Here is a 26987-nt window from a genome sequence, read left to right as displayed (position 1 = left end):
AGTGCCTGTAATGCATCTTCACAACCGTTTGAAGAAGTTGACTGCTCTGTGTGGTGACCTGGGACTCAAGTGTAATGCATCTTGGTTACCTGACACTGAGAGTATGGAGAATAGCAGTAAAAAATATGTAGTTGATGCTGAGCGTCAACTACAATAAAACATCACACAGAGACACAGCATTCAAAAGTGGCTTGGTGTAGAGAGCTCTAATGACAGTCACTGCACAGTCTACTCAAATTTATATAAATTTAAAGCTCCAGTTTTGGCATCCATCAAGGCTTTTTTGGGGGAAGAGAAAAAAGAAACTATGCAACTTCAGTTGATCAAGGACTGAAATACGACAAGAACAAGCTGAGAAATTTAATCAAATGAATCTAATAAAATCACCCAAGTAATATCATGGGACATATGTGACAGTGACAACCAACCCCTTTTCAGGACCTATGTTAGATTACGGATTTCTCTGGTAATTTCTTCAAAGATCGTGAAACAAATCAAACTTCACAGGAAAAAATTATAGAAATGTCAAAAGGAAAAATGTTTTAAAAATTAATTTCAGTCTATTATGTTAAATCCATAAAAGTGAGTCTAATAAATGGCAGCTTTAAAATACCTCTGGCTGAAGAGTTTTTTACATATTTAAAGCAGTCCCAAATAAAAGGAACGAGACACACAGACCATCACAGCTGCTCTGAGATTTTGAAGTCAAACATCACTGACTCTTCTAGTTGGAAGGAAAGTCAGTGGTCAAGTTCAGCCTCTCCAGGGTTGTGGTAACATCAGTAGAACTTCAACCAGCCTCTGAACATCTCCAGTAAATAGTGAAATCGCCCCTCCCAAGACCAGCGGTTCCAAAGCTGGACCCTCTTTGAGGGACGCCTCCCTGATGCTGAGTGAATCACACACAGTGTTAGCAAATCTAGCTCCTCCGTCCCAGACACGTTCGATATCCTTCAACATCAATCTCAGGCTTAAAATCTGTCCTGGTCAATGGAGAGCCATAGAATAATTCTGAGAAGAGCATTAAGAACTCTCCTGGAAAGAAGGGGATGAGTTTTTTTTTTGTTTTTTTTTTTTAATTTTGGAGGTATATTTTAACAGGGGTTAGTGACTGGGGAGGGTCTGAGGAGGAAGTGTGAGGAACTTGCTAACTTTACACCTCCCAGACTTCTGGCTGAGGAGACTGGGTAGAGGGCTGCGCAGATGCTGTTACCACCCACCAGGCAGGCGATGAACAAGGGAGCAGGATGGCTTTGGAGGACAGAGAAGAGAAGCTCAGCGTGGACCGCCTCCCACAGCCCATGTCAAGATTCTTTCAAGGCAACAGGAAATCTGCGTCTGAAATTCACAGAGAGACCTTAACCGTGTAGTCATCCACATTCAGGGAAAGGGCTCCCGAGGATGAATGTTCAGATGGACTAAGCATGAAGCCCAGGGGAAGCAGCATATACTTAGCAAGGGTCCGGTGGAAGAAGAGGACCAGGAGAAGGTAACAAAAGCCAGCCCAAAACGAAGGAGGCAAACCAGGAGAAGCAGGTAGTGGAAACCAAGGAATGTGGGGTTTTCTGTTTGGATAAAATATACAGTGATTTAAATGATGTTTTTGAAGCATTTTTTTTAATTAGAGATTTTTATTAATGTTGAGTGTGAAACACAACCTACTAAATTAGAATATTAATGATGTTTCTGGATTTTAGGATTATACCTTCCCCAAAAGAGCACAGATTCACAAAGACTGATAATATGTAAGCACAAAAAGAGTCACAGTAATTTCAAAACAATATACACAATGTGCACTATGTTCTATGATTGTTTCAATTATTTTGCTGTAAACAAAGATAAAAGGACTGCCTTTAAAATCCCATAAGACTATTGCGATATTTTGATTTATAATAAGAAATATGTATTTGGTCTTTGTCTAATTTCTGGCACAGAGCTTCTAAAACCCTTGGCATTTCCTCAAAAATATGATGAGTGAAAAAAGTCAACATCATTGGTTGCCAGTGGTGGGGTAAAGTAGGGAAGACTGACAGCCAAGGAGCTTGAGGGAACTTTTGGAGGTGATAGAAATATTCTGTTTTCTGATTGAGGTGGAAGATTATGTAGGGGTTTATACATTTGCCAAATTTATTAAACTGTACACTGAAAATAGTGCATGTTGTTGTATATAAACTATATATCAATAAAATTTACTTTAGAACTATCTGAGCTTAGAATGATTTCTAGCCTATAATTAGACATCCAAATTTCCAGTAGTTATGAAGGTGAAATAGACATTTTTAGATATAAAAGGGCTCCGCACAGTGTATTCACCTTCTCTAGTTAAGGTCCTAGAGGATATACTTCAGCAAACAGGGAGAAAACCAAAAAAGAGAAACTTACAGGGGTCCAGGGGAAACAGAGGATCTGAAAGGAAGTCCAGGAATGATAGGTGATCAGCAAGATTAGAGAACAACCAATGTAGGTTGGAGCAGGGGTCCTGAGTCCTCTGGAAAGGCAGCCTCCAGGGGAAAAAATAAATTTATCTCTTAGAGTTTATAGGGAATATTAAAGAGATTTAAGTCAAAAATGTTGAAGCATCTGAAAAATTCCCCTAGAAAAGCAGGAAAATGAAAAAAATAATAATAATTGTTAACTCCAGGAAATAGAAAGCATGACATAAGAAAGGACGTTTGAACATAGTACACGATATGACTTTGCAGTGACTACTATTTGCATAGTCCTAAGAATCTAAATATTAACTTTTTATTTTATAAAAATCTGTGATCTCCGTTACGGAATTGGGGGCACAGGAGGTAATAAGAGAGGTAGATGTGAGAAAACTAAAACCCCATCTATCGTGATGGGGAGTTGGAAATCTAAAATGGAGATATTTTAGAAATAATTAGGCAAATGCCAAAGAAAACAGCTACACAAGTTGTGAATGGTTGCCTCTGTTGAAAGGGGAGTAGTCAAAGGATCAGAAGGGGCAAGACAGGAAACTGTTTTTATTCATGAAAATTGAAGTTAATAAAAAATAGAAAATGTCTTCTAGCTCTAAAAAAAATAAAAAAATAAAACCCTTGGACTTTCCTGAATGATTGGAGCAAAAAAAGGTGTCTTGATATTCATAACAAGCCCCTTTCAACTACACTGAGTTTACGTTAATGCAGTGACTTTTGGAAGCACCTAAGGATGGGGGCTGGTTGTCAGGGGAACCAACCCTGTCATCAGAGTTGGAACCTTCAGTCCCACCTCTGACCTTCAGGGAGGAAAGGGGAGCAGAGCTGGAGACTGATTCAATCACCAATGGCCAATGATTTAATCAATCAAGCCTATGTAAAGGAGCCTCCATAAAAACCCAAGGGGACAGGGTTCAGAGAACTTCTGGGTCAGCGAACAGGTGGAGATTCACGGAGCGTGGCACCCAGGTGCTCCGTGCCCTTTCCCCATACCTTGCCCTGCGCGGCTCTTCCATCTGACTCTTCCTGAGTTACATCCTTTTATAATAAACTGGTAATCTGGAGAGTGAAATGCTTCTCTGAGTTCTATAAGCTGCTGTAGAGAATTAATTAAACCCAAGGAGGGGGCTGCTGGAACCTATAAGCTGCTCAGTCAGAAGCCCAGGTGACAACCTGGACCTGTGACTGGCATCTGAAGAGTGGGCAGCCTTGTAGGACTGAGCCCTTAGTCTGAGGGACCTGACACCATCTCCAGGTAAGCAGTGTTGTCAGAATTGAGTTGAACTGTAGGACACCCAGCTGGTGTCCCAGAGAACTGCTTGGTGATGTGGGGCAAAACCCCACACATCAGAGTTAGTGTTAGAATCGTAGCTATAAACCACAGATATGACAAACTAACCTTTAGGTTTAAAAAATATTCATAAGGGAGATCCCATAATACTTACAACTGAAAGACAATGAAAACATTTCTTTACCCCAACAATAACTAGAAACAATTCAAAAGTAAAATACCGTTCCCATTAGCAATGAAACATATGAAGCACCCAGAAATTAGCTCAGCAAAGAAAACACAAACCCCCATAAAAAAAAAGTCCAAAATTCTATTAAAAGGACATAAAAGATGATCTGAATAAATGAACAGGTCTTCCACAGTCTTGGATGACATTATTAAAATGACAATAGTCCTCAATATAATCTACAAATTTAATACATTGAACACCATCAGGACTTTTTAAAAACTTCAACCACTTAATTTAAATTTATATAGAAAACTATAAGCCCATCAACGGCTAAGTCCTGATAATGTTCAAACTGTGAAAAAGGGGACACTTCTTCTCCAGGTAATGAGACATACTGCAAAGCACATTTATGAGAGCTGTTTGGTACCCACTGAAGACAGAAAAACACCCATGAAAGGAAGAGAACAGACCCTCAGACAGGGTATGGGAATGATATAAAGACGGCATTAAACATCCATGAGTAAAAACTGTTTAGTAGACGATGTTGAAAACTTTGCTTTGCCATGTGTGTCACACCACATGCTCAAGAGGACTCTGGACAGAGGAGATGTTTAAATGTAGATGGTGAATCGATAACACTATAGAAGGCTGGGGAGGAGAGAATGTTGGTGACATCGGCCTAAGAAAGGATTTCTTAAATGAGAAGAAAATAGCACAAACCATAGATGAAAAATAGATCTGATTATGTCAAGATTAATTACTTCTGTTCAACAAAGGACACAACAAATTTTAAAGAGGGATGAAATGCTAGGGGAAGATATTTATAACATCAAAAATTGATTCTAGGGCTTCCCTGGTGGCGCAGTGGTTAAGAATCCGCCTGCCCATGCAGGAGACACGGGTTCGATCCCTGGCCCGGGAAGATCCCACATGCCACGGAGCAACTAAGCCTGTGTGCGCCACAACTACTGAGCCTGCGCTCTACAGCTTGTGTGCCACAACTACGGAAGCCCACGCACCTAAAGCCCATGCTCCGCAACGAGACTCCACGACAATGAAAACCCTGCGCATAGCAACAAAGACCCAACGCAGCCAAAAATAAATAAATAAAATAAATAAATTTATTTTTTAAAAATTGATTCTATACGTCAAAATTTCAACAATTACATAGAACTGAGTCCACTCCAAATAGTTTAAATAGCAAGAGACTCACGGCAGGGTATTCCTTGTCTTACAGAGTCTTGGAAGGGCTGAAGAAAAAGTAGAGACCACTCTCACCGAGCCATGACTGAGAACCAGGCCACCAAAGCAGTGGCCACTCTTCTCTGATCTAAGGCCTGGGTCCCAAGAGCACAGTTGGCTCCCAGGTCAGGAGGCCTCCCAGCTGGGCCACCCCTGCTGCCAGCCCAGAACTGGGCTGTGCCTGCCGGGGCCACACCAGGGCCTGTGGGAACTGGTGCCCGGACACCAGGCCTCTGCTTGGCTTGAAAGAGCAAACAGCAGAGGTCAATCCTGGGCCTTGTTGAGGTCTTCCAGACATGGCACGAATTCATCCAACCTAAACCACATCTTAAACACAACCCACAAGGGACTCCGAGAAACATCACTTTTACAAGAGCCTATAATGTAAGGAAAGAAGACCAGAAGGAGGTTTAGCAATGCTCCATCACATCCTCAACACTGGTGATAGAGTCGCATCTGGAATACACAGAGAACCTCTGTGACCAAACAAGAAAAATCAGGAAACCCTATAGAAAAGGTACAAAGATATGAACAGGCAATTCACAGAATGGTAAACCCAAACAGCTAAAAACTCACAAAGTTTTTCTCAAAGGCATTAGCCATCAGATAAATACAAAGTAAAAAGTAAAACAATGACATACCACTTTCTCATTGGATTAGTAAAAATTCAAAAATTAGATAAATGCTGATTTGCTGTGCTAGCGAGTATAAACTGGGAGAAATATTTTAAAAACTAAACTGGCAGTACCCAGACAAATTAAGTAAATTTTCATTTTTTTGACCTAGCAATCTCACTCCTGAATAGACATTCCAGAGAAGTTCTCACACAGGACCCGTGTGGGAATACTAATCACAGTGCTGTCTGTGGTGGCATCTAGACGTCCACCCTGGTGGATGCGGAAATCAAAGGTAAGGACCATCCATGGCCACAATACACACCTCCAGGGTCGAGACTCACATACAACAGATATGAACAGTGCCCCTGGGGCTGGACAACCCAGAGGAACTCTCACTTTTTGTAACAGAATAAAGCAGTAAGAAACAACCCACCTGATAAACATTCACCAGGAAAAATCTGTACATTTTTTTCCCAAAGGCTTCTGAGTTTAAAAAAAAAAAAAAAAAGCAAAAGAATGAAGTCTACAATTCAGACTGTTTGTATAACAGAAAATTAAATACACACAGAAATACTACACACTTTACAAAAATACATACAATTTTAAGGATATCAATCAAACACATAAAAGCAGTTCCCTGCATCCATGAGGGAGGTCAGAATAGGAAATGAAAATACAGAAAATAAATCCAAGGACAAAGTGAAGAGTTCTGCATGGACTAACAATACCCTCAGGGTACCAATAAACGCGCACTTCTATCCTCAAGACCAGGGAGAGACTGTCAGTACGACCTAGAACTACTAGGGAGAGCACGAGCTGCCTGAAAAACGACTCGGAATATTCAAGACAGGGGAGGGACAGAGACTAAGCAAGGGAAGAAAAACTGCAGCACAGTAAATAATAATATACAAAAGTGTGTATATAAGAGGGTGTGGAGGAAAGGGAACCCTCCTCCACTGGTAGTGGGAATGTAAACTTTGGAGCCACTATGGAAAACCTCTGTGGAGGTTCCTCAAAAAACTAAAAATACAACTACCATATGATCCAGCAACCCCACTCCTGGTCATACATCCAAAGAAAACCGTGGTTCGAAAGGATACATGCACCCCAATGTTCATAGCAGCACTATTTACAACAGCCAAGACATGGAAGCAACCTAAGCGTCCACTGACAGATGAATGGATAAAGAAGATGTGGTACATATACACAATGGAATGTTACTCAACCATTAAAAAGAATGAAATAATGCCATTTGCAGCAACAGGGATGGATCTAGAGATTATACTAAGTAAAGTACAGAGAAAGACAAATATCATACAATAACACTTATATGTGGAATCTAAAAAAAAATGATACAAATGAACTTATTTCCAAAACAGAAATAGACTCACAGACATAGAAAACAAACTTATGGTTACCAAAGGTGATAGCAGGGGGAGGGGTAAATTAGGAGTTTGAGATTAACACATGCATACTATGATATATAAAATAGATAAACAAAGACCTACTGTATAGCACAGGGAACTATATTCAGTATCTTATAATAAACTATAATGGAAAAGAATCTGAAAAAGAAAACATATATATGACTGAATCACTTTGCTGTATACCTGAAACTAACACAACATTGTAAATCAACTATAGTTCGATTAAACAATGGTTAAATAAATAAAATTTAAAAAAAATTTTAAGTATATATATAATATGTAATCATTTATACATATGTTGTATTTTTATATATATGTGTAGTGTATATGAACTTTAGTCCCAAAGCAAGAGGGAACCACTGAAATGTTTCTACTCTGAGACCGGCCAGTTCAAATTTGTATTTTAAATAGTGGACTCTCTTGCCTTGTAGAGAATTACTGGAAAAGAGCCAGACTGAGGACAGGGAGAAAGTTTAGGATCTCAATGTTGGATAATCTGTTCTAGGAAATGTAGAGGCAATGGGAATAGAAATTAGAAGACTTATCAAAGAGAAATTTAAGAATAGAGAAAATGGAAGGACTAATTGAGGTCAAGTTCAAATATGAGAAGGGTGAAAAAACCGAGTGTGGCAAGGCTGGACAGCCAAGCCTCGGTTGGGAATCCCAGGAGGCAGGTATTTAGAGGGAGGGAAGAGAGTAGGTACAGTGACCTATTAGACACAGTGACCCTCCTAGACCTGTGACAGCTCAGTAGGACGAGCCTGATGCAGAAGGGAGGGGGCCAGAGGTGCAGACAGCCGTCCACTGGATCTAGGTGGTGATGAAGCCAGAGGCTACATGCTCAGCTTTTATTATCCTGAAGCAGATGGTAGTGAAAATGATCTGTGAATTTAGAGTCAAGTGAGGCTCCTTAGAGAAATCATCCAAGTCAGAGATAAAAGGCTTCCAGAATCACCCCTTCACTTACATCACATTTTCAGCCCAGAGACAAATGTCTCTCCACCTAAATCACTGCAGTTCTTATTCAGCCTTATTCGCCCACCAACAATATATTGGATCCAACGGAGTCAACACATTTTTAATTTTTCCAAGAACAAAATAAAGGCACATCAAGCCCTATATCCTGAAGTAAACTGCCAGGATACTATCCAAACATTTTACACCCTCAAAGCCATTTAACCAAAATAGCAGAGCAAGGACAGTGAGAAATAATTGCTGAACATCCTGGGTAGCTGCAAAATGTAACACCTCCCAAGGAGAAACCACATCCCTCACCTCTCCAAGCAGCAAGTGCTGGTCTATAGCTTTCAAACGTGCTGGGTGGGGGAAATTATCTACAAGTATATGTTTGCAAAAACCATCTCTACTTTTACCCCATTGTTTTTATTACTCTTTTCAAAGATAAGACTTGTATGTTAATAATGAAGAGACTCATGACTTCCAAAACTTTCCACAGAGTATTCAAATGCATTTATTTGGAATCCTGAAATAGTTCCTTTCTAGCCCATTTTCTTCTTAATGAGCTTGAACAAGCTGCACTACTTTAAGGCCAATAAAACTTTTTTTAAAAAAGTAAAATACCTAAAAGCTCTCAAAACCTTTTATCTGTCTAGTCTCTTCAGAAATTTTCATGTCATTGCAAACTTCTAAATGAAATACCATGCACTCATAAAAGTTATTTAAGTAAGCGTATAAAATAGTATGGAAAACTGAGGACAAAACCAATATATTAAAGTATACCGAAATAATTTATAAGAATTAGTACTACTACTTTTACTGAGAAGTTTAAACTAAAAGGAAAAATGCAAAGCCTATAGCCTATTCAAGAATCGGAGACTCTTATTGTCCTTAGATAATGAATCTAAGGATTTCCTCAGTGGATGTGGTGTCACTATTAGAATTTGGAGTGAATTTAGACTCCATACACTCTAAATCCTTGGGTTGTAACATCGAACAACACAGCCTTCCCTTCTGTAGATTCCGTAAAACAGGTCCACCACCCACCATACCCGCAGTCACTACCCTGGTGTACAAAAACACAAGATCCCAAGTGCACATCAGATAACAGCTTTCCAACCAACCCAAATCCCCTTTAGCATCAATTAACAACTGATCAAAACCAACAAGGTCTTACCACCAGCTAGTACCGATGCCCAGAGCATCTTTACTCCACAGTAAAAGTGGATCCTCCTACATAGGGATTTTTTTCCACTCTAACAGTAAAGTTCGAAATATGCAAAGTGTCATTATCTGGAGAAAAGGATAACTCCTGGAACCATCACTCCTATAGAATTTCAGGGATGGATAAGACTTGGAGGAAGCAGCTTCCCACCAGGATTACACTCACTTTTGCAACCTGGGAAACCAGGGCACTAAGAGGAGGTAAGAAATTATGGCCCCGTTGTACAGGAAACCAGTAGGATATTTAAAAAGGGAGGCCAATGGAAAGACTTCTCAGCCTGCACTCCTGCTGCAGTGCTGCTGTGTGTGTATAAAGCCACAATTTAAATGACACAGAATTCTTCTCCACACATGTGCACTAGATCAGGGGCTGGCCAAAACGTGCCTTCGGTTTTTAAGTAAAAATAAAAGACACATTTTTCACTTTCACCAAGAACTTTATTGAACGATGTATTCACCTTTTTGTTCCACTACCTTCTGCCATTTTTCTGGCAACTTCATAATTCCACCTTCCCAAAACATTTTATCTTTTTGAGCAAAGAACCGTTCCAGGTGCCTTTTACAGTCTTCCAGGGAATTGAATTTTTTTCCATTAAGAGAATTTTGTAAAGAATTCTTGTTAAAGAAATAAACGGAAATCTGAAGGTGCAGTGTCTGGTGAATACAGCAGACGAATCAGAACTTCCCAGCCAAACTGTAACAGTGTTTGCCTGGTCATCAAAGAAACATGTGGTCTTGCGTTATCCTGATGGAAGATTACGCATTTTCTGTTCAAATTCCAGAAGCTTTTCGTCGAGCGCTGCTTTCAGTTGGTCTAATTGGGAGCAGTACTTGTTGGAATTAATCGTTCGGCGTTCAGAAGTAGAGCATAATAAAGGACTCCCTTCCAATCCCACCATATACACAACATCACCTTCTTTGGATGAAGACTGGCCTTTGGTGTGGTTGATGGTGGTTCATTTTGCTTGCCCCACGATCTCCTCCATTCCACATTGTTGTACAGCATCCACTTTTCATTGCCCATCACAATTTGTTTTAAAAACAGAACGTTTTCATTACGTTTAAGTAGAGAATCACATGCGGAAATACGGTCAAGAAGGATTTTTCCCACTTAACTTCTGTGGAACCCAAACATCAAAGTGATTAAGATAACCAAGCTGGTGCAAATGATTTTTAACACTCGATTTGGATATTTTGAGGATGTCAGCTATCTCCCGCATGGTGTAACGTTGATAGTTTTCAACTAATGTCTCGATTTGATGGCTATCAACTTCAACTGGTCTACCCGACCGTGGAGCATCATCCAGTGAGAAATCTCCAGCACGAAACTTCGCAAACCACTTTCAACACGTTCCATCAGTCACAGCACCTTCTCCATACACTGCACAAATCTTTTTTTGTGTTTCCATTGCATTTTTACCTTTCTTGAAATAACAAAGCATAATACGCCAAAAATGTTTTTTCTTTCATTTTTCATAATAAGATGGCTAGACAAAAATTCACCAATTTTGATAACTCTTTTTTTAAACGCACGCTGATATGACAGCTGTCACATACAATCTAACAAAATTGTTTCGAATGAAGTTAGAGACAACTAAGTGCTACCAGAGCCATCTTATGGAAAAAACCGAATGAACATTTTGGCCAACCCAATACCACCAAGGACCCTTCTGCCTGAAGTATAAAAAGAGACCCAGGGAATTTCCTGGTGGCCCAGTGGTCACAACACGGGGCTTTCACTGCTGTGGGCTCGCGTTCCATCCCTGGTCAGAAAACTAACATCCCGCAAGCTGTGCAGCGTGACCAAAAAAAAATACTACTACTAATAAAATTTTTTTAAATAAAAAGAAACAAGAAGGAGTAGGGTTTAAGCATTTTTAAGCATAATTTTAAAATACAACAAGGCTTAATTTTCTCAAGAAATTATTCTATTCTCCCTGAAAATAAAAAGGACTATTTTTGGCCCATTGCAGCTCTGGCATAACAGATAATAAAGGCTCCAGTGGGTCCAAGATATGGTGCACAGAGGAATGGCAGTAATTTTCCCACCCAATCAATGCCTCCAGGTACATCCTTGAAGGGAACGAAGGTACAAAGGTTTCCCTCTCTCTCTCCCACAGTGGAGCAGGTATCAAAGGACAACACTTCTCTGGCATGGTCAGCACCCTCTTCTAAGCATCCAATAACTGTTATCTTTTGTTCTTATCATTCTGATGTTACAATACCTCGATTTACTAACTACCATCTCAAATTGACTAGAAGTTTTATTTTCCATGTAATTATATATTTAATATTTAAAAAGCCTCAGAAAGCTTTCAATCACTAAAATCATATCCAGTAACTATCAAGTCACAAGGCAGTACATATTTGTTTCTTCCTAATGGTCCCTTAATTCTAAATTTCATTAACATCAGGTTGTTACTTATAATGCAAAAGCAGGAATGAAGGGAATAATGAAATTTTCCTCTTCTTTCATTACCAACAACATTTATATTTGGAAGCTTAGAGTTACTGCATTATCATTGCTATGTTAAAATCAATCCACGAAAATCGGAATAGATGTTCTCTCAACACAAATTCTACCAAAGTATCATTCTACCTTCACCACTGATTCAACCATACCTCAATGAAAATAATTAATTTCCACCACCCAAAAATGTTAGTAACCTTCCAACGTAAATTCAACTAGTTTTAGTTACAATAGATAATCAACTCCCCTGTTTGAAGAAAATGGTGAACAAGTTTCATAAAGGCCTCAGCGTGCTCAGTGTCCACCTTACTGACTGGCCCACAGCGGGCGCGGAGTAGGTATTCGCGGAGGATAGACAGGAGTGGGTGATGAATGGACAGAATCGGGTGAGCAGGCAAGGAGAAAGGAAAAGCAGAAGGAAGTGAGAAGGAAGACCTAAAGAATCCCCAAATCCAAGAAGTATACATGATATGATATAGACAGTAAGCACAGAGATGCAGAGATGACCACCAGTCAGGTCCAGCTGGGAAAGATACAAAAGAGGAAATGGGAATTCAATCAGCCTTTTCAGATGTTAAGTTAAGAGAGACAAACTGTGTTACAGGAGAGTGAAAACCATTAGACAAAGGCACAAAGTCAGGGGAATGAAATGCATGTTCATAGAACAGTAAGCAGATTAACTTGACTAAAGTAGAGAGTTTCTGAAGGAAACCATGGGAGGTGAAGCTGCAAAGCCAGGCGGGTAAATACGGTGCCTCCTCTACCCCACCCCCCTTTAAACACCACCACCTCCCCCTAATCACACACTCATCCTCCATCATATGCTTTCCTTATCCAAACCCCCAAGAAAACTACAATTTCTGATAAAGTGACAAAAATCATAGAAAATGCAAGAAAGAAAAAAACTGATGTATAAACAATTTGCCCAAAAAAACCCTATTGACTAGAAATATTAACTTTCAACTAGCATCGGATTACATCCTTCCCAGTGTTTATACACAATTTCAGAGTTGTTTTGTTTTGATGTGACAAATTTGGTTTGGACCACTTTGAACGATGTAGTCCATTAAGGCAATAAACCAGGACAGATGAGTAAATAGCACCAACTGTGTGCCTTCTATGTACCAGGCAGAGTTGTAGGGGCTTTACATACACTATTTAATCGTAATATTATTAATTTGAAATGATTCCTCCACCTTCATACATATGAGAAAAAATTACTTAAGAGTCACCTAACTGAACAGCCAGCTAGGATGCAGATATACCTGGAATACCAGTAGTTAGAGGAACCACTGTTGCATCACCCAAGGTGTGTGCTCAGCACCTTTTTAATGGAATCAGAAGGAAACACTGCTCTAAATGCACCTGCTGAAGTTCACGTACACATGGCTTGTATCCAAATGCCTAAATGCGTGAAAAGCCAGGCCAGTGGGGTAAATGACTTCAATCCAAACCACAGCCTTACAGGAAGCATGAGAAAGGATGTTTTAGACAAAACTAAAATGATTTGAAAACAGTGCTCCCAGTCCCAGCTTATGCTGCCAAATCTGATTCAAATACATGAAGCCCAGTAACGCAAGATATAGGGGAAAAGACGGCATTCTTGAAATCCCCTTTCCTGTCATAGTAACACTGAGGCATTACACACAACAGGGGTGATTTCTGACCCTCACTCATTTATTGGTCAATAACTGGACGTCTACACTCTGTCAGATGCTACTGCTGGATATAAGACTGCTCCAGGCTGTAAAAGTTCACAGTCTAACAACTTCACAAGCAGCATGAGAAAGTCTGTACTCCTAGAGTGGGTCTTCTTTCTATTTTGATATAAAACTCAAGATAACCTTTAGAACAGCCAAAATGAGAGTCACGCAATCTAAATTTTAAAGCCCAAGCCCTTTATTGACTAGTTAGTGCTCCAAAAGCTCACTAACACACTTCATTTTATTTTATTCACATTAACAACAGATTTGGTTTTCTAAGTACAGATCCTAGATGGGCCATTGGCTGCTTAATGCCCTGAGGCAAGTTACTTCACCTGCCTGACCCTGGTTCGCTCACTGGGAAAACGAGGATAAATAGTTATACCTCAAGACTATCGTAAGGATTTGAGATAATTACGTAATGCACCAACACAGGGTCTGGCATTTAGTAGAAGTGCAATAAATATAGCTAACATCATAATCACAGGATTCATGAACCAATAACAAATTGATCACAAAAATCAAATTAGAAGTAATGGGGGTGGGGGTGGAGAAGAGACCAAAGACAGCTCTAAGAATCAATAGCTGACGGGAAGGAAAAAGTCAAGAAAACCACACGGATACAAAACCTCAGCAACAGCCAACTGGAGTCACCAGCCTATTACACTTCAACAGCAGTTGAGGGCAACAGCAGTGTTTTCACGGGATGCAGCCATGATGGGTCTAAAGATGACATTAAGCCAGTTAAAACAGATGAACCATTTAGGCCATGTGTTTAAGAAAAAGACGGATAAGCGCATAATTGACTTCGGAAAGATTTCTATCAAAAGCGATCCAGCATCACAAATTTAACATTTCACATGTCTACACTTTAATTAACTGCAAAATTCTATTCACAAGCTTCTGCTGTAAGGAAAGCATGTGCAAAGAAAACTCTTAAATTTCTTAGCAATTTTTGCACTAAACACTGAAAAAGATGTTTTTTCAAGCAAATGAACTGTGAAATTTCAGTGTAGTGGCCTAAAACATCGTCAACTCCTTAACAGCTAAAACAAGATAAAGTCTTGGTCCCCACTATTGCTAAATGTTATTATATCTGCCAAAGAAACACAAACATGTGCCATGGAGATCTCTTTTCACTCGAATTTTCTCCCTACATTTGGAAGGCAGTAAAAAGCGAAAAACATCTGTTCCTTCCTGCAGAGCTGACAACCCTCATTCTATGGTTTAAAAATAAAAGCTGTCCATGGAAGCTTAGAGATATAACTATCACCTGCTTCAAAGGCAGCTGGCAATTAATTGATCCAAAGATATGCAAATTAAGGCCAGAAAACAACTTCCCTGAGGACAATGCTGGGCTCCCCAGGGCTCTAGTAATTTCCAAGACACCCATAAAATAGGAGAGGGTGGTAAAGAACCAAATGTAAAGCCAAATGACAAGAAAACAGACAACAGCTGAGGAACAGAGGCCTGTGTCACCCTGGATTCACTCGACCACCGCAGGAAAGCTTCCATGAGAGATGCCTGGAGAAAACCTGCTTCACTCTGACCAACAGTCACCCTGCATCCAGCCCAAGAAGGCCACACGTTCAACAATGAAAGGAATTCACCTTATTAATAACAGAAACTGGGAAATCTCATAAAAGAAGGCCTTAAATTCTATAACATTTTTTAAAGTTTTTACTCCATATGAAGTCTTACAGTGTTGAACATCCAAAAATGAGGAATAAGCAAGAACAGTCGGACTCAAATCAGTAGACTCAGCTCCTATTTTTGGCTCAGCCTCTGAATGAATGACAGTGTGACCTTGGAAAACTTTCATCTCTTTGTTTACCTCCATTTGCCCACCAGTTACAAGATTCGGTTAAACCTACCTTTTTTTTTTTTTTTTTAAGAAAGTGAGTGAGTGAGATAAATATATAGAAACTGCTACACAAATATCCACTGGTCACTGACCAACTATATCCAAGCATCACATATAAAGTAGGGGATGCCTCATATGTATCACTTATGTGTGGAATCCAAAATATGACACAAATGAACCTATCTACAAAACAGAAAGACTCACAGACATAGAGAACATGGTTCTCTGGTTGCCATGGGGGAGGGTGTTGGGGGAGGGATGGAGTGGGAGGTTGGGGTTAGCAGATGTAAGCTATTACAAATAAAATGGATAAATAACAAGGTCCTACTGTATAGCACAGGGACCTCTATTCAATAGCCTGTGATAAACCATAATGGAAAAGAACATTTAAAAAAAAGAATGTATGTATGTGTATAACTGAGTCACATTGCTGTACAGCAGAAATTAACATAACATTGAAAATCAACTGGGCTTCAATAAAAAATATATATATAAATAAATAAATAAAGTGGGTGATGCCCATATTAAAGCGACTAACTCTGCACAGGAAAAAATCCTGCTTGGAGAAGTCAACAAAAAAACCCAGGTACCTCCTGAACAGGAATCCTGTAAGAGTCCCAGATTTCAAGTTTGGAAATTTAAATGAAATGCTAGCTCCAAGAATACCCTTTTTTTTCTTTCCTTAATGGAAACAAAACTTCAACCTATTTAGGGTCCTACAATCTTCAGGACTCTGACCTAATCCTCCTATGAATTCCTTTCTCCTCATCCCTTGCCAGGAGGTAAGTCACTGCACACTTGATGCACCCAGAGTACTACATCTCTATGTGCACTTGTCAGTGAGCCTTGGAAAGGCAGAGACATGATTTAATGATCGTTATATCACCGAGCATCTAACACACTGCCTGGCATAACATGGCAGCCCGGTATACATAGATATAAATATTTGTCAAATGAAGGAAATGAGTATATTTGAAATTCTAAAGAAGAACAACCATTAATATTAATGAATGATCATCTTAATTTTAGTGATATTTTCATTTCTAGAAAAATAATATATAAAATGAGTGTTACCTAGGTAAGGAGGAAATACTGAATTTCTCAACAACATTAAATTCACAAAAGTTAACTAAAGAACTTTCCGATCCTCTTCCTTCAGAATCAGTCTTTTGGACGTTTTTATGTTTCTTTTTTGTTCTGTTTTGTTTTATTTACAATTTATCTAACAGATATTAGACTAGAAACATTCCTTTAACTTAACCTACACGATATCGGGAAGGGAGAAGTAAAAGAGGGACAGCAAGCACGTAAAATGAATCAAAGAGCTACTCTGAAGTGTAAGAATCTATAAACGTAAAATAAAAGATAGCCCATGGATGAAATTTAAAATGTGGCCAATACAAGTAAGTACCAAACATGAACAGCATTTAGCTAACTAACAAGCATCCATGCTCTGGAGAAACATCATCTACTGTTTCATAGATAACCTGTTTATTAAAGCCACAGAACCTAAGATTTTAAGCTTTTCAAATTACATTTGAAATTTTTAATCATTCAAATACTTATCACTACCTACCGGGACTTGCATAAATTCTCATTTTCCCCTGCTCCTTAAATTCTTGCACTCCATTATTTCATTTAGACATTGAGAAGTTAGTAAACATGAAACAAGCTGACAGTCTACCAGCGGGCACTTAAGGAAAGGCGTGGGACCTACGCAAGGATAAACTCATCACACTGCTCCACATTTTCCGCCGTGAGCCGACCCTTCAGCCGGCTTTGCCAAGTCCATACGGACGCTGGAAAGGTACCAGTAGTAGCACCCCGGGTGCTTTTGGCCTGCTCACCATCACTGTCTCCAGGCTGGGCCATGAAACCAAATGTAAATGATGCCTAATATTCTAGATCACTACGCATTAATTTCCTGAAAGCATGCATCCGATTTGGTTGCGTCAGCAACCAGGAGTGACCACCTAAGTTCACTACGGCGTCCACGCCGATCGCTGAGAAACTACGTGTCACATGCGCGCACATGGGCATGTACATCAGAGCAGCCCTAGAATAGATGATGTGTCAGAGGACCGTGAACATTCTCGTTATTTTTAATGCTGTGGGAGGAGGAAGGAAAGAGAATGATGGCTTTGCAAACGGTGCCAAAAAGGAGCCGATCTGCCTGGCGTGACCCGGGATATTTTGGAGAAGTGGACAGAGCGGCCCTTGCTCCAGATGCCTTAGGACAGAGGCACCTAAGCTGCTCCCTTTAAGACCCTGTGTGCAAACGGAAACGTCTCCGAGGGGCAGGCGCCCTGGGCCCCGAGCCCAGCGCTCACCTGCGAACACGTCCTGAAGACCGCCCGCCCCGCGCTGCGCCAGGTGCGCCGAGACCCCCGCCCCGGGCGCGCGGCCCAGCTCCGCGGTCCAGTCGGCCGAGCGGCTGCGGCCCGCGCGGGGCTTCCTGGCCGGGGCGGCGGCGGCGGCGGCGGGGGCCGCGGCGGCTCCGGACCCCCGGTCCAGGGAGGACTCCGGCCGTCTCTGGACCTGGGGGCTGTGGCTGGGGGACGGGGCTGGGGAGGGCCCGGGCGAGCTGAGCTGCCGGGTGGTGGTCCTGACGTAGCAGGGCGCCAGAAGCGGGCGGGCCCGGGAGCAGCACGGGCTGAGCGCCGGGCTGCGGGGCGGAGAGGCGGCCGCGGGAACGCTGGGCCTCGGCGAGCCCTCCTCGCGCGTCGCCCCCGGCCTGCGCGGGGCCTCTCCCGCCGCCGGGCCGCACTCCGCCCCCGGAGAGCCTCGGGGCGCGTCCTCGAAAGCATCCTCCTCGCCTTCCTCGTCCGTGTCCGCGGCCCCTCGCTCCCCGGGAGCCGACCCGGGAGACGGCAAGGCGGCGGCCGCGGGCTGGTCTGCAGCCGGGGGCCGGTCGGGGCGCGCGGACGGCGCCGCCTCGGCGCCTGGGCCCGGCAGGGGTCGGTCCAGGCCTGGCAGGGCCCCGGGCGGGGGGGCGGCGGAGGGGGGCAACGCCGGGGGCGACTCGGGGCTCGGGGACTGCTGCTGCTGCTGCATCTGCTGGAGGCGGATCGCCTGCTGGATGTCCGAGAGCAAGTCCTCCTGCTCCGCGGCCGAGTGAAAGCTGTAGAGGTCTGTGTCTGATCCCGAGCTGGTCCTTTGTCCATCCTGCACCCCCGCCGCAGTCTCCGAATCCTCGGCCACCGCCGGGCCCCCGACCCCGGCGGAGCCGGGCCCCCGGGGCCGCGTCACCTCGGAAGGGTCGGCACACTCCGTATCGGACAGGCCCGTCTCGTCGGCCGAGAGGCTGAGGTCCGGGGTTTTGGTGACCAGGGAGTGGGCGCTGTCCAGCTCGCCGGATTGCAGGGCCTGGGGGTCCAGCACATCCTCACGGGAGCCGCCAGCACCTCTGCCCTTGGACAGGGTCTTCCGGATGCGCAGGTTGGAAAAGACCGAGGCCCTGGGATCCGACCGGCTCTTCTTCCTGCCCGGCTCCCCACCGCCGCCCCCCTTGCCGTGCCGGCCCGGCGCCTTCTTGCCCCCGCCCGCCTTCTTTGTGCCCTCGGCCTCGCGGGGCCCGGCGGCGTCCTCACTGCCGCCGCCGCCGCCGCCTCCGTGCGGTGCATCGCCCGCACTCCTCTTCGGCTTCGCGTCCTGGTTCCCCATGCTGCTGCCGCCACCGCCGTCAACGCGGGCGCTCAGGCCATGCCAGCTCCTCGGCCCGGCCGCGCTGGGATCCCGAAGATTCGGGCGGCGAGCGAGCTGCTGAGAAGAGGGAAGCCGGCCGCGCACCTGCCGCGCTTCGCAGAACGCGCCGCGGCTGCGCCCGCCCGCGCGGGACCGAACGCGCTCACGCAGCGCCGCCAATGGCCGCGCGGAACGCACAAGGCTCCGCCCCCTACCAACCCTAGGCCCCGCCCAGTCCGCTTTCAGCACCGCCCCCTCCCGCCCCCGGCCCTTCGGCCCCGCCCCCCACTGCTGAAGCGTCCGGAGCGCCCCTGGGTCTGAGGACCTCACTATCCGCCACCGGAATCCAATGCCTGGTCCCTGCTGAAGGGCTTGGCAGCTGGAAGATCCACGCTGAACAAAAAAAGAAAAAATTTAAAGGGGAAAAAGGAAAGCCACATTCCAGTTTAGAGGTGCGGTAATCTCAAGGCCACATACACTACCCCCTCCAACCTGCCTGCAGAAGCATGGCTCTTTAATAAATACTGGTCGAATGGATTGGTCTTTTCTTCAATAACTGATCATCTTAAACACCGTTAATGTGCTTGACATATGGTTTAAGAAAGGTTACTACACACAGTGCTGCTTTTATGTTCATGAAGACCTTGCATCTCCATGAGAGAACATCAGCGGTCATCTCAAAATTTCATTTTTCAAACTCTTTTTTTGACAAAATGGCGAGGTGGGGGGGGGAATCAGAAAATACTGAGATTAGACTTCATTAAAATGCTAATCTCTAAATTTCTATGCTATTACCATATAAACCAAATAGCATTTATATTCAAAAAGGGTGCATATACTTTAACTCCCAGGAGGTCAAACTCATCAATATTTAACATGTGCCTATTGTTGCCGCCTACAAAAAAGAAAAAGACAAAAAAGAAACACCCTTGGCACAAACACAAGAAATCACATGTTATGCGGAAAACCACCACTCTCCCAAGACAAACTTTGTCCTTGCCTTGACTATAAAAGTTTGCAACAGTTCACTGTCTGGGGGAGAAAAATTTGCTGTCCCAAAATGTGTCTCTTTGGCATTAGGATTAAGTTAGGCTGATTATTTTTAAGAAACAGAAGACTAAGGAAGTCTTTCTTTTTACTTCCACTTAGCTGCCTAAAGAATTCACATATTAGAGCTGAATAGTTGTCGTCAGAGATACCCGCCAGGAAAAAGAGCTGGGCCCAGAGATCTGATCCACTCTGTCCCTTGTCTCCGCTGGTCCAGCAAATGCTCCTTTACAAAACAGTTCCTTTCCTACCTCCATATGAATTGCCTTCCTCCCCTTTGAAGTTCCAAACCATTACCCACAACATCCTCTGTTGCCTTTAACTGAAGACAGTATTTAAGGTGAGGGCTTTGGCCGTTTTGGCCACGATTCTGTTTTCCTGGGTCTCTCCCATGTAGACATGTTACTAAACTTTTGTGTGATTTTCTCCTGCTAATCTGTCTCATGTCAATTTAATTCTTAGACAGCCAGAAGAACCTAGAAGGGTAGAGAAAAACTTTTTCCTCCCTGATAACTGTTACAGAGTTTCTTAATATTCTGCTTCAATATTAATATAAAAATTTTCCTCACTGTAAATCATCATTATTTTAATTCCTTAGGAAATTTAGTTACTTATATTTAAAAGAGATTTTTAAACATCATTGATATCTAAAGAAGCTCCAAGCAGTAAATTAAAATAAGAGTTAAATGGCATTAATCAATAACGTTACAAATATTTAAATTAGAAGCTAATTGTTAATCACTTTGGAAATAGGTATACCTAGCTAACATGTTAGTATTTCTAAAGTAAGCCCAAAGGAGGAAAAAGTACTACATATTACATGATGCATTTTAAATGCCACAAGCAAACGTTCCTTTACATATTGTGAATGAATATTTTAAACCTCCTTCCTTAACCATTTTATCAAAAAAACTTTTTTAAGGTCCTATAATTCTTAGATGTAAAAGCTTCACACAGCAATAATTACTAACTTCTTTCTAATTAGTCTCTTAAAAATAGATGTTAACTTCAGGACAAGTGGTCAGTTATCCTCAGGTGGCCCTTTTGAGCAAATAACTCTGAGAAATCAACTCTAATAACTTTGCCAGGGTACTGTCCCAGTCTCTGAGCAACTCCAGAGGACTTGAAAAGCCTTTGTTTCAGGTCTTTCACAAGACTGCTCTCTCCCAGAATCCAGGCTCCTCAGAGGGCACAATTTGCCTGAGGCTGTAAGAATTTCCTGCTTCTCTGAGGACTGAGGTATATGGATCTTTATTTTTGCTTTTTCTTTAACAAGACATCTTTGATTCTGAACTATTTGTTTCCTTACTATTTTTTCCGAGATATGTTCTACAAGTTCTGAAGACAAAAAAAAGAGAAGGAGAGAGGAAGGCAAAGAGGGAAGAAGAAAGAGAGGGAAATTGAGAGAGAAGACTGCTGATTTTTTCACATCCTTTGAATGTGAAACAACAGATGACGGTTATGTAGCAGGTCACAGATGACAAAGCTCTATTACATGCAAAGGCCTATTTGAAACTCACAAGTGTGTTCAGTAGGTAGGTAGGTACTTTCAATCCAATTTAATTAATAAACAAGCTCAGACTATGAGACTTTTCCTAGGTCACATAGAAGCAAAGGCAATACTTGAACCTACAAATTTAGATCCCAAATTCTTTATAACAAGCAACACCACATAATTTATGTTTCCAGGGACTGGAAGAAATGAAAACACTGCTTTTGTTCTTCTGTCATAAGGGATCTCCTACGAAGCTAAAGAGGTTTGTAAAGGATATTGGCCTTTCTACCTGAAAGGGATCATTCAGGGACTCTTAAGTAAGCTGTCATCAACCATTCAGAATGAACTATAGAAAGCCCACTCTGAGCGTCTCAGCCCACAGTGTTCCTAGTTCAGGGGCAAGAAGCAACAAAAAGCATTTTAAAGACAGAGTCCAGGAGAAATTAAGGTTGAGGAAGCCAATCCTTAGCCTTAGAGTAGCATTCTTCATTAGAAACATAATGCAAGCCTTATGGGTAATCTTTAATTTTCTAGTAGCCACATTAAGAAGGTAAAAAGAGGGACTTCCCTGGTGGTCCAGTGCTTAAGATTCAGCGCCTTCATTGCGTGTGGCCTGGGTTCAATCCCTGTTCCAGGAACAAAGATCCTGCAACCCGTGTGGCATGGCCAAAAAAGGAAAAAAGAAAGAAAGGTTGAAAGAAATGGATGAAATTAACTTTAATAATATATTTTATTTAACACAAAATATCCAAAATAGTTCAGGAAAAAAATCAATAAAAATTACTAAGGAGATATTTTACATACTTTTTTTCACACTAAGTCTTTAAGTCCCAGCATCAATTCCAAGTTGAGGCAAACTCCCGGTGCTGAAGCACAGCCTAGAGACTGGACTTGCGGGTCTACATCTGACTCTGGTATCATTTTGTCCAGGACCATGTGCTCATCCCTCTGCCTGCTTTTCTTTTACAGGCGGTACCAACCCGACAACACCATGAAGATGCAATGAGCAAATTGCCTGAGAATTCCTAATGTGAAAGGCCTCTAGGCAGTGTGTCCAGATATTTGGCTTTGCAAAATGTATTGATTTCTAATTTAATTGCATTGTGGTTGGAGGACATACTTTTTGTATTTCTATCCTTTGTTTTAGGGCCCAAAATATGCTCTGTCCTGGAGAATGGTCCATGTGTCCTTGAATGCATTTCCTTTACTATCTTAGATGCCGTTGTGGAAGCTCCCACCTGGACTACAAATGATCTATTGCAGTAAATAACCACTTACCTCTATTGCCATCTCGGTTCTCATGAAATCCAGCCTAACTCTCCGGTATGAACCATGTGTGTTCAGTAGACATTGCATTTTCTTTCTGGGCCAAAAATTAAACAGGATAGCCCATTGGGTATGAGAATCTGGAGTGGCATTCAAGTTACTTGAAAAGTAACTTTCCAAGACCTGTTCATCCTGTGAACCAAGGGAGGTAAAATACTGCCTTTATGTGTATTATACTTATTCCATAATCTGGAAATTTTCACTGTTAAGTATGTCAGTGTCTGACAAGTGGTGCAAATTGATGCTTGACCACATTCTTTATCTGGTGTAGGGTTCAAAGTTCTAGAATCTAAAGAAAGATCCAACCTGGACCCCAAGACTTCCAGCATCTGTAACCCTCAAGGGGAGAGGCATTTTGTTTCCTATACAGGAAAGTACTTCCCTGAGTGACACTGGGTGAGGAAAGACACTTTGAAGGCATAAAAGACATTGGCAGTTTCCACAGTCTCAAATTTGTGAGTTGAAATGTTTGTGGAGATTTACACTGACACCTTGTTAGTAAAATTGTGTTGGCTTCTGCTTGAAGATTCATTGATTCTCTGCCCTTATAGCTTTTGTTCAAGACCATATTTTAGAACAGAGGTGCTTCTGCAGCACAGGTGCAGTCAAGTTTTTTCAAACCCCTGTGCTATTAATCACCAATCCTGATAATGTTTGGTTTGGTTTTCTTTTGCTGACTTAAAAAAAAAAAGACCCAGCATCAATTTTTCACTAACAGCCACATCTCAGTTCAGACCAGACGCACTCACTTGTACAGCAGCCACGTGCAGTGAATGGCTGCTCTTTCTGGACAAGGCCTTACCTTTGATTTCTCAGAGCTTCTGGAGCAACGCTGAGAACCTGGGAAGGCTGATCCAAACTGTGTTACTTAGTTGTTCAGAACAGTATTAGGTATTTGGATGGACTTAAATTGTCCTGTAGGTATTAAAGCTCTAAATGTGTTCACATATAAGCGTAACATTTCTTATTTAACACACTGTAGGAAAAAAACTTACCATCTTTTTTAACCATTCAGCTTATTAAGGATTTAAAAGCGGTTAAGTCCTTGCTCTGGACACAGCCATCAGGACACTAAAGCATTCATAGAACAGGAAGGCCCCTGGGAAGAGATTCCAGTATAAATGTGGACATGGAAACAAACAGAACAAAGAATGTTGCTCATCAGCCCCTTTCACAAGGGTTAAGTCCTAATGCACGGCAGACAGTGTGCCCTGAGGGGAATTCAGGATGGAAAAAACAGGAAGCATCCTGTGCTTTTGTATATATGGGCCCCTAGGTAGTGAAGATGCATGTCCAAGGAAGAATTTCAATGGTCCCAGATTCTCGCATCTTCCTATCCATAGAAAAGCACTAAAATCATTAACTTGAGATATTTGTGATTAGTCAAGTCAGTCTTTTACTAATGCTTGACTACACGTACTTCCTCACCAAAAAAATTCATATCGAAACTGGCCCCTTCCCCACCTCTTCAGGTCAGCTCCTCAGAGCTACTGAGAGGTGTCTCCCAGGCTCAAGTCCTCAGTAAGGCCCGCAAATAAAACCGAAACCCACTGTTCTCATGTTGTGCGTTTTTTTCAGTCAACAGACATGAGAGGAAATAATATTCCAGAGAGCACTCCAGTTTTAATAATCTTTTCTCTGCCTTAACTACTAAAATAAGAGCTGCCCACAAAAATTAGGCCAAACCATGAATGTTCATTAAGTCAAGACTCCACAAATAGCATGCATACACGTTTTTTCCCTAATAAACATTAGTTTCTCGGTGCACAGTCCAGAAGATGAGCTCAATGTTGATTTAAATCACACTGCTCCCTAAAATCTTCACTATATATATATATATATATATGTATTCTTTTAAAGATGTTTTTACGTTGAATTCTAAGTGACAGAATTTTCTCCTAGAATTTGAGTCAATCTGGTTAGTTATCGTAATATAGGAAAAAGCCAAAAAGAGTAAAGAGAAAATGTTTCCATTTCCGGGCAATGGCTTGCCTGCTCATTACAAAACTTTGCACTTCCACACAGAAACTCAGGGCACTTGTTCTGAAAAGAAATGAATCCAAAGCACATTTGAAACTGACATCTGTCAGGTAATTTACATTCACTAGGATGTGGCTACTTGCCTTTTTTTTTTTTTCAACACAAAGTAGAGGTTTCTTCTAGGAGCTTTGCATCAGCTTCCTTTTCCTCAGGGGAGCGGGTAAAGGCTGGCGTGAGATTTGATTCCTTTCACCTGTGTTAGAGCCTTAGCTATATAAACTTGACCTCACGGTGCTCTCACGGGAAGGGGAAATTTTTACCCTTGACAACATACCTCGTTTTTCTTGTAATAGTCCAGAAATGACTGTCATCAGAGTTTCAGGGTGAAGTGACTGCATTACTAGCTTAGTGGGAATTAATTTATGAGTATCTATCTCAACACTCTAAACCCTTCCTACCTCAAGGATTAGAGAGGCAGGAAAAGAAAAGGGATTGGGAAGACTGCCTTTCCTTGCCCGCGATGCTATATTAAAGACCGCCAGAGCTCTTCCGTGCATGTGTCTCTTCTTGTCTTCTAGAAACTTCCTAGCCTCGGAACCGTTTTTACGCATTTCTTCCTTAGCCCCAGAAAAACTCCTGGGACTTCGTTTAAGGCGGATGCATATATACAGGATTAAAAATGACAACAAAAATTCAAATAGCATTTGAAGAGTTGAGTGGTTCATTTCACAATTTACACTGGCCCTTCTTGGGACTCTGTGGGGTTGTTGAATCTGAGACGCCTGAGGAGAAAGGCCAGGGTGTGCGAACTTATCCCCATATAGCCCACAGTTTTACTGGCCTCAGGGCGGTTGGATGGAGCTCGTCCCCCTGAGCCAAGCTCAGCTGCAGATGGAAGTCGGCCGAGTGCAGCTCGGCTCCTGTGCACCCCCAGCCTGCTGGTCTCCAAAATGGATTAACCCCGCAAAGCGGCAGCTCCTCCGATATTCAAGGAGCTTGTGAGCGGTGGCGAAGGCATTCCTTGAAGCCTGACCTATCTGTATTACTGCTGATTTTAACAAGCTTGCTCCCTGCACTCGAGGAACTTACAGTGTAACAGGTGAGGCAAGACAGACACTGAACGAACCAATAAACTACCTAATTACAAATTGTGATGCCTGCGGACTTGGAGGTTAGGAACAGGTGCTTTGTCTACGAATGGGAATAACCTGCTTTAAAGTGGGAGGTCAGGGAAGGCCTCTCCAGGAGCCTGAGACCCATGATGAGAGATGGAGTTGGAGAAGGATTCAGGCAGGCAAAACGTGTGAGAAAAGTATTCGGGTAGAGGAAAGAGTGTGAATCAGGGTGAGGAAGCCACGCAGTTTATTGGTAACAGCAACTGGTGAGGTGGTTCTGTGCCTCAGAGTCTATGACCCCACTTTCAGGGCATCTGAGCTCCTGGGACGTCTCTGAACATTTTTAATTTCCATATGCCACCTGTTTTCAGTATAACAGAATGGAGTATAAATCATTTAATGCCCTTTAAGAACCATCTGATCCTTGCAATTATTTATGTCGCTAGGGTATGAGGCAAGCGACCATATGAAATGGGGAAGCAAAGATTAATGGACCCACCTTGGGGGCACCTGCAAACTGACTCCCTCCCCATTCCGATAGGTATCCAGCCTCTGTCCTTTTTCTGTCCCTAAAACCACTGGAAAAGACCTATTTTAACCATCTCCTACTTCCACCCTCACCATTCTACCATAATAAATTAAACCCCCCCCCCTCCTTTTTTTAAAGCTACTTGGTCAAAGTAGCTTCAGTCGGTAGGGAGCATTGGCCTTAGAGAAAATGGGTTTGAATCTTGACTTTACCATTTATCCTGAGTAATATGGGACAAATAATCTCTCTGAGGTTATATTTCCCCATCTATAAAATTAATATAACAGCAGCTATTTTATAAGAACATTGCTAGGATTTAATTAGATAATGAATACAAATGGCCTAACATATATTCAGTGCTCAATAAATGTAGAACAAAGGAAATGAGTCAGTTATGTAGTCCAAA

At 42.2% G+C, this 26987-nt stretch overlaps 1 protein-coding gene across 2 annotated transcripts in view; it reads right to left on the bottom strand.

The window, feature by feature from the left end:
- Positions 1 to 26572, bottom strand: part of FMN2 (formin 2) — a 345283-nt gene extending 318711 nt beyond the window's left edge. For both annotated transcript variants that reach the window (XR_014239879.1, XM_082408836.1), the window contains exon 1: positions 17736 to 26572. Coding sequence is in view for 1 of the 2 variants with exons in the window: in XM_082408836.1 (XP_082264962.1) it covers positions 17736 to 19068 (1333 nt within the window). In the remaining variant the exon portion in view is untranslated. The remainder of the gene's footprint in view (positions 1 to 17735) is intronic.
- Between the last annotated feature and the right edge of the window lie 415 nt (positions 26573 to 26987).

The sequence above is a fragment of the Balaenoptera borealis genome, assembly GCF_965194805.1.
Source record: "Balaenoptera borealis genome assembly, contig: HAP1_SCAFFOLD_81, whole genome shotgun sequence".
Classification (NCBI taxonomy): domain Eukaryota; kingdom Metazoa; phylum Chordata; class Mammalia; order Artiodactyla; family Balaenopteridae; genus Balaenoptera; species Balaenoptera borealis.
This window is presented reverse-complemented; position numbering and strand designations above follow the sequence as displayed.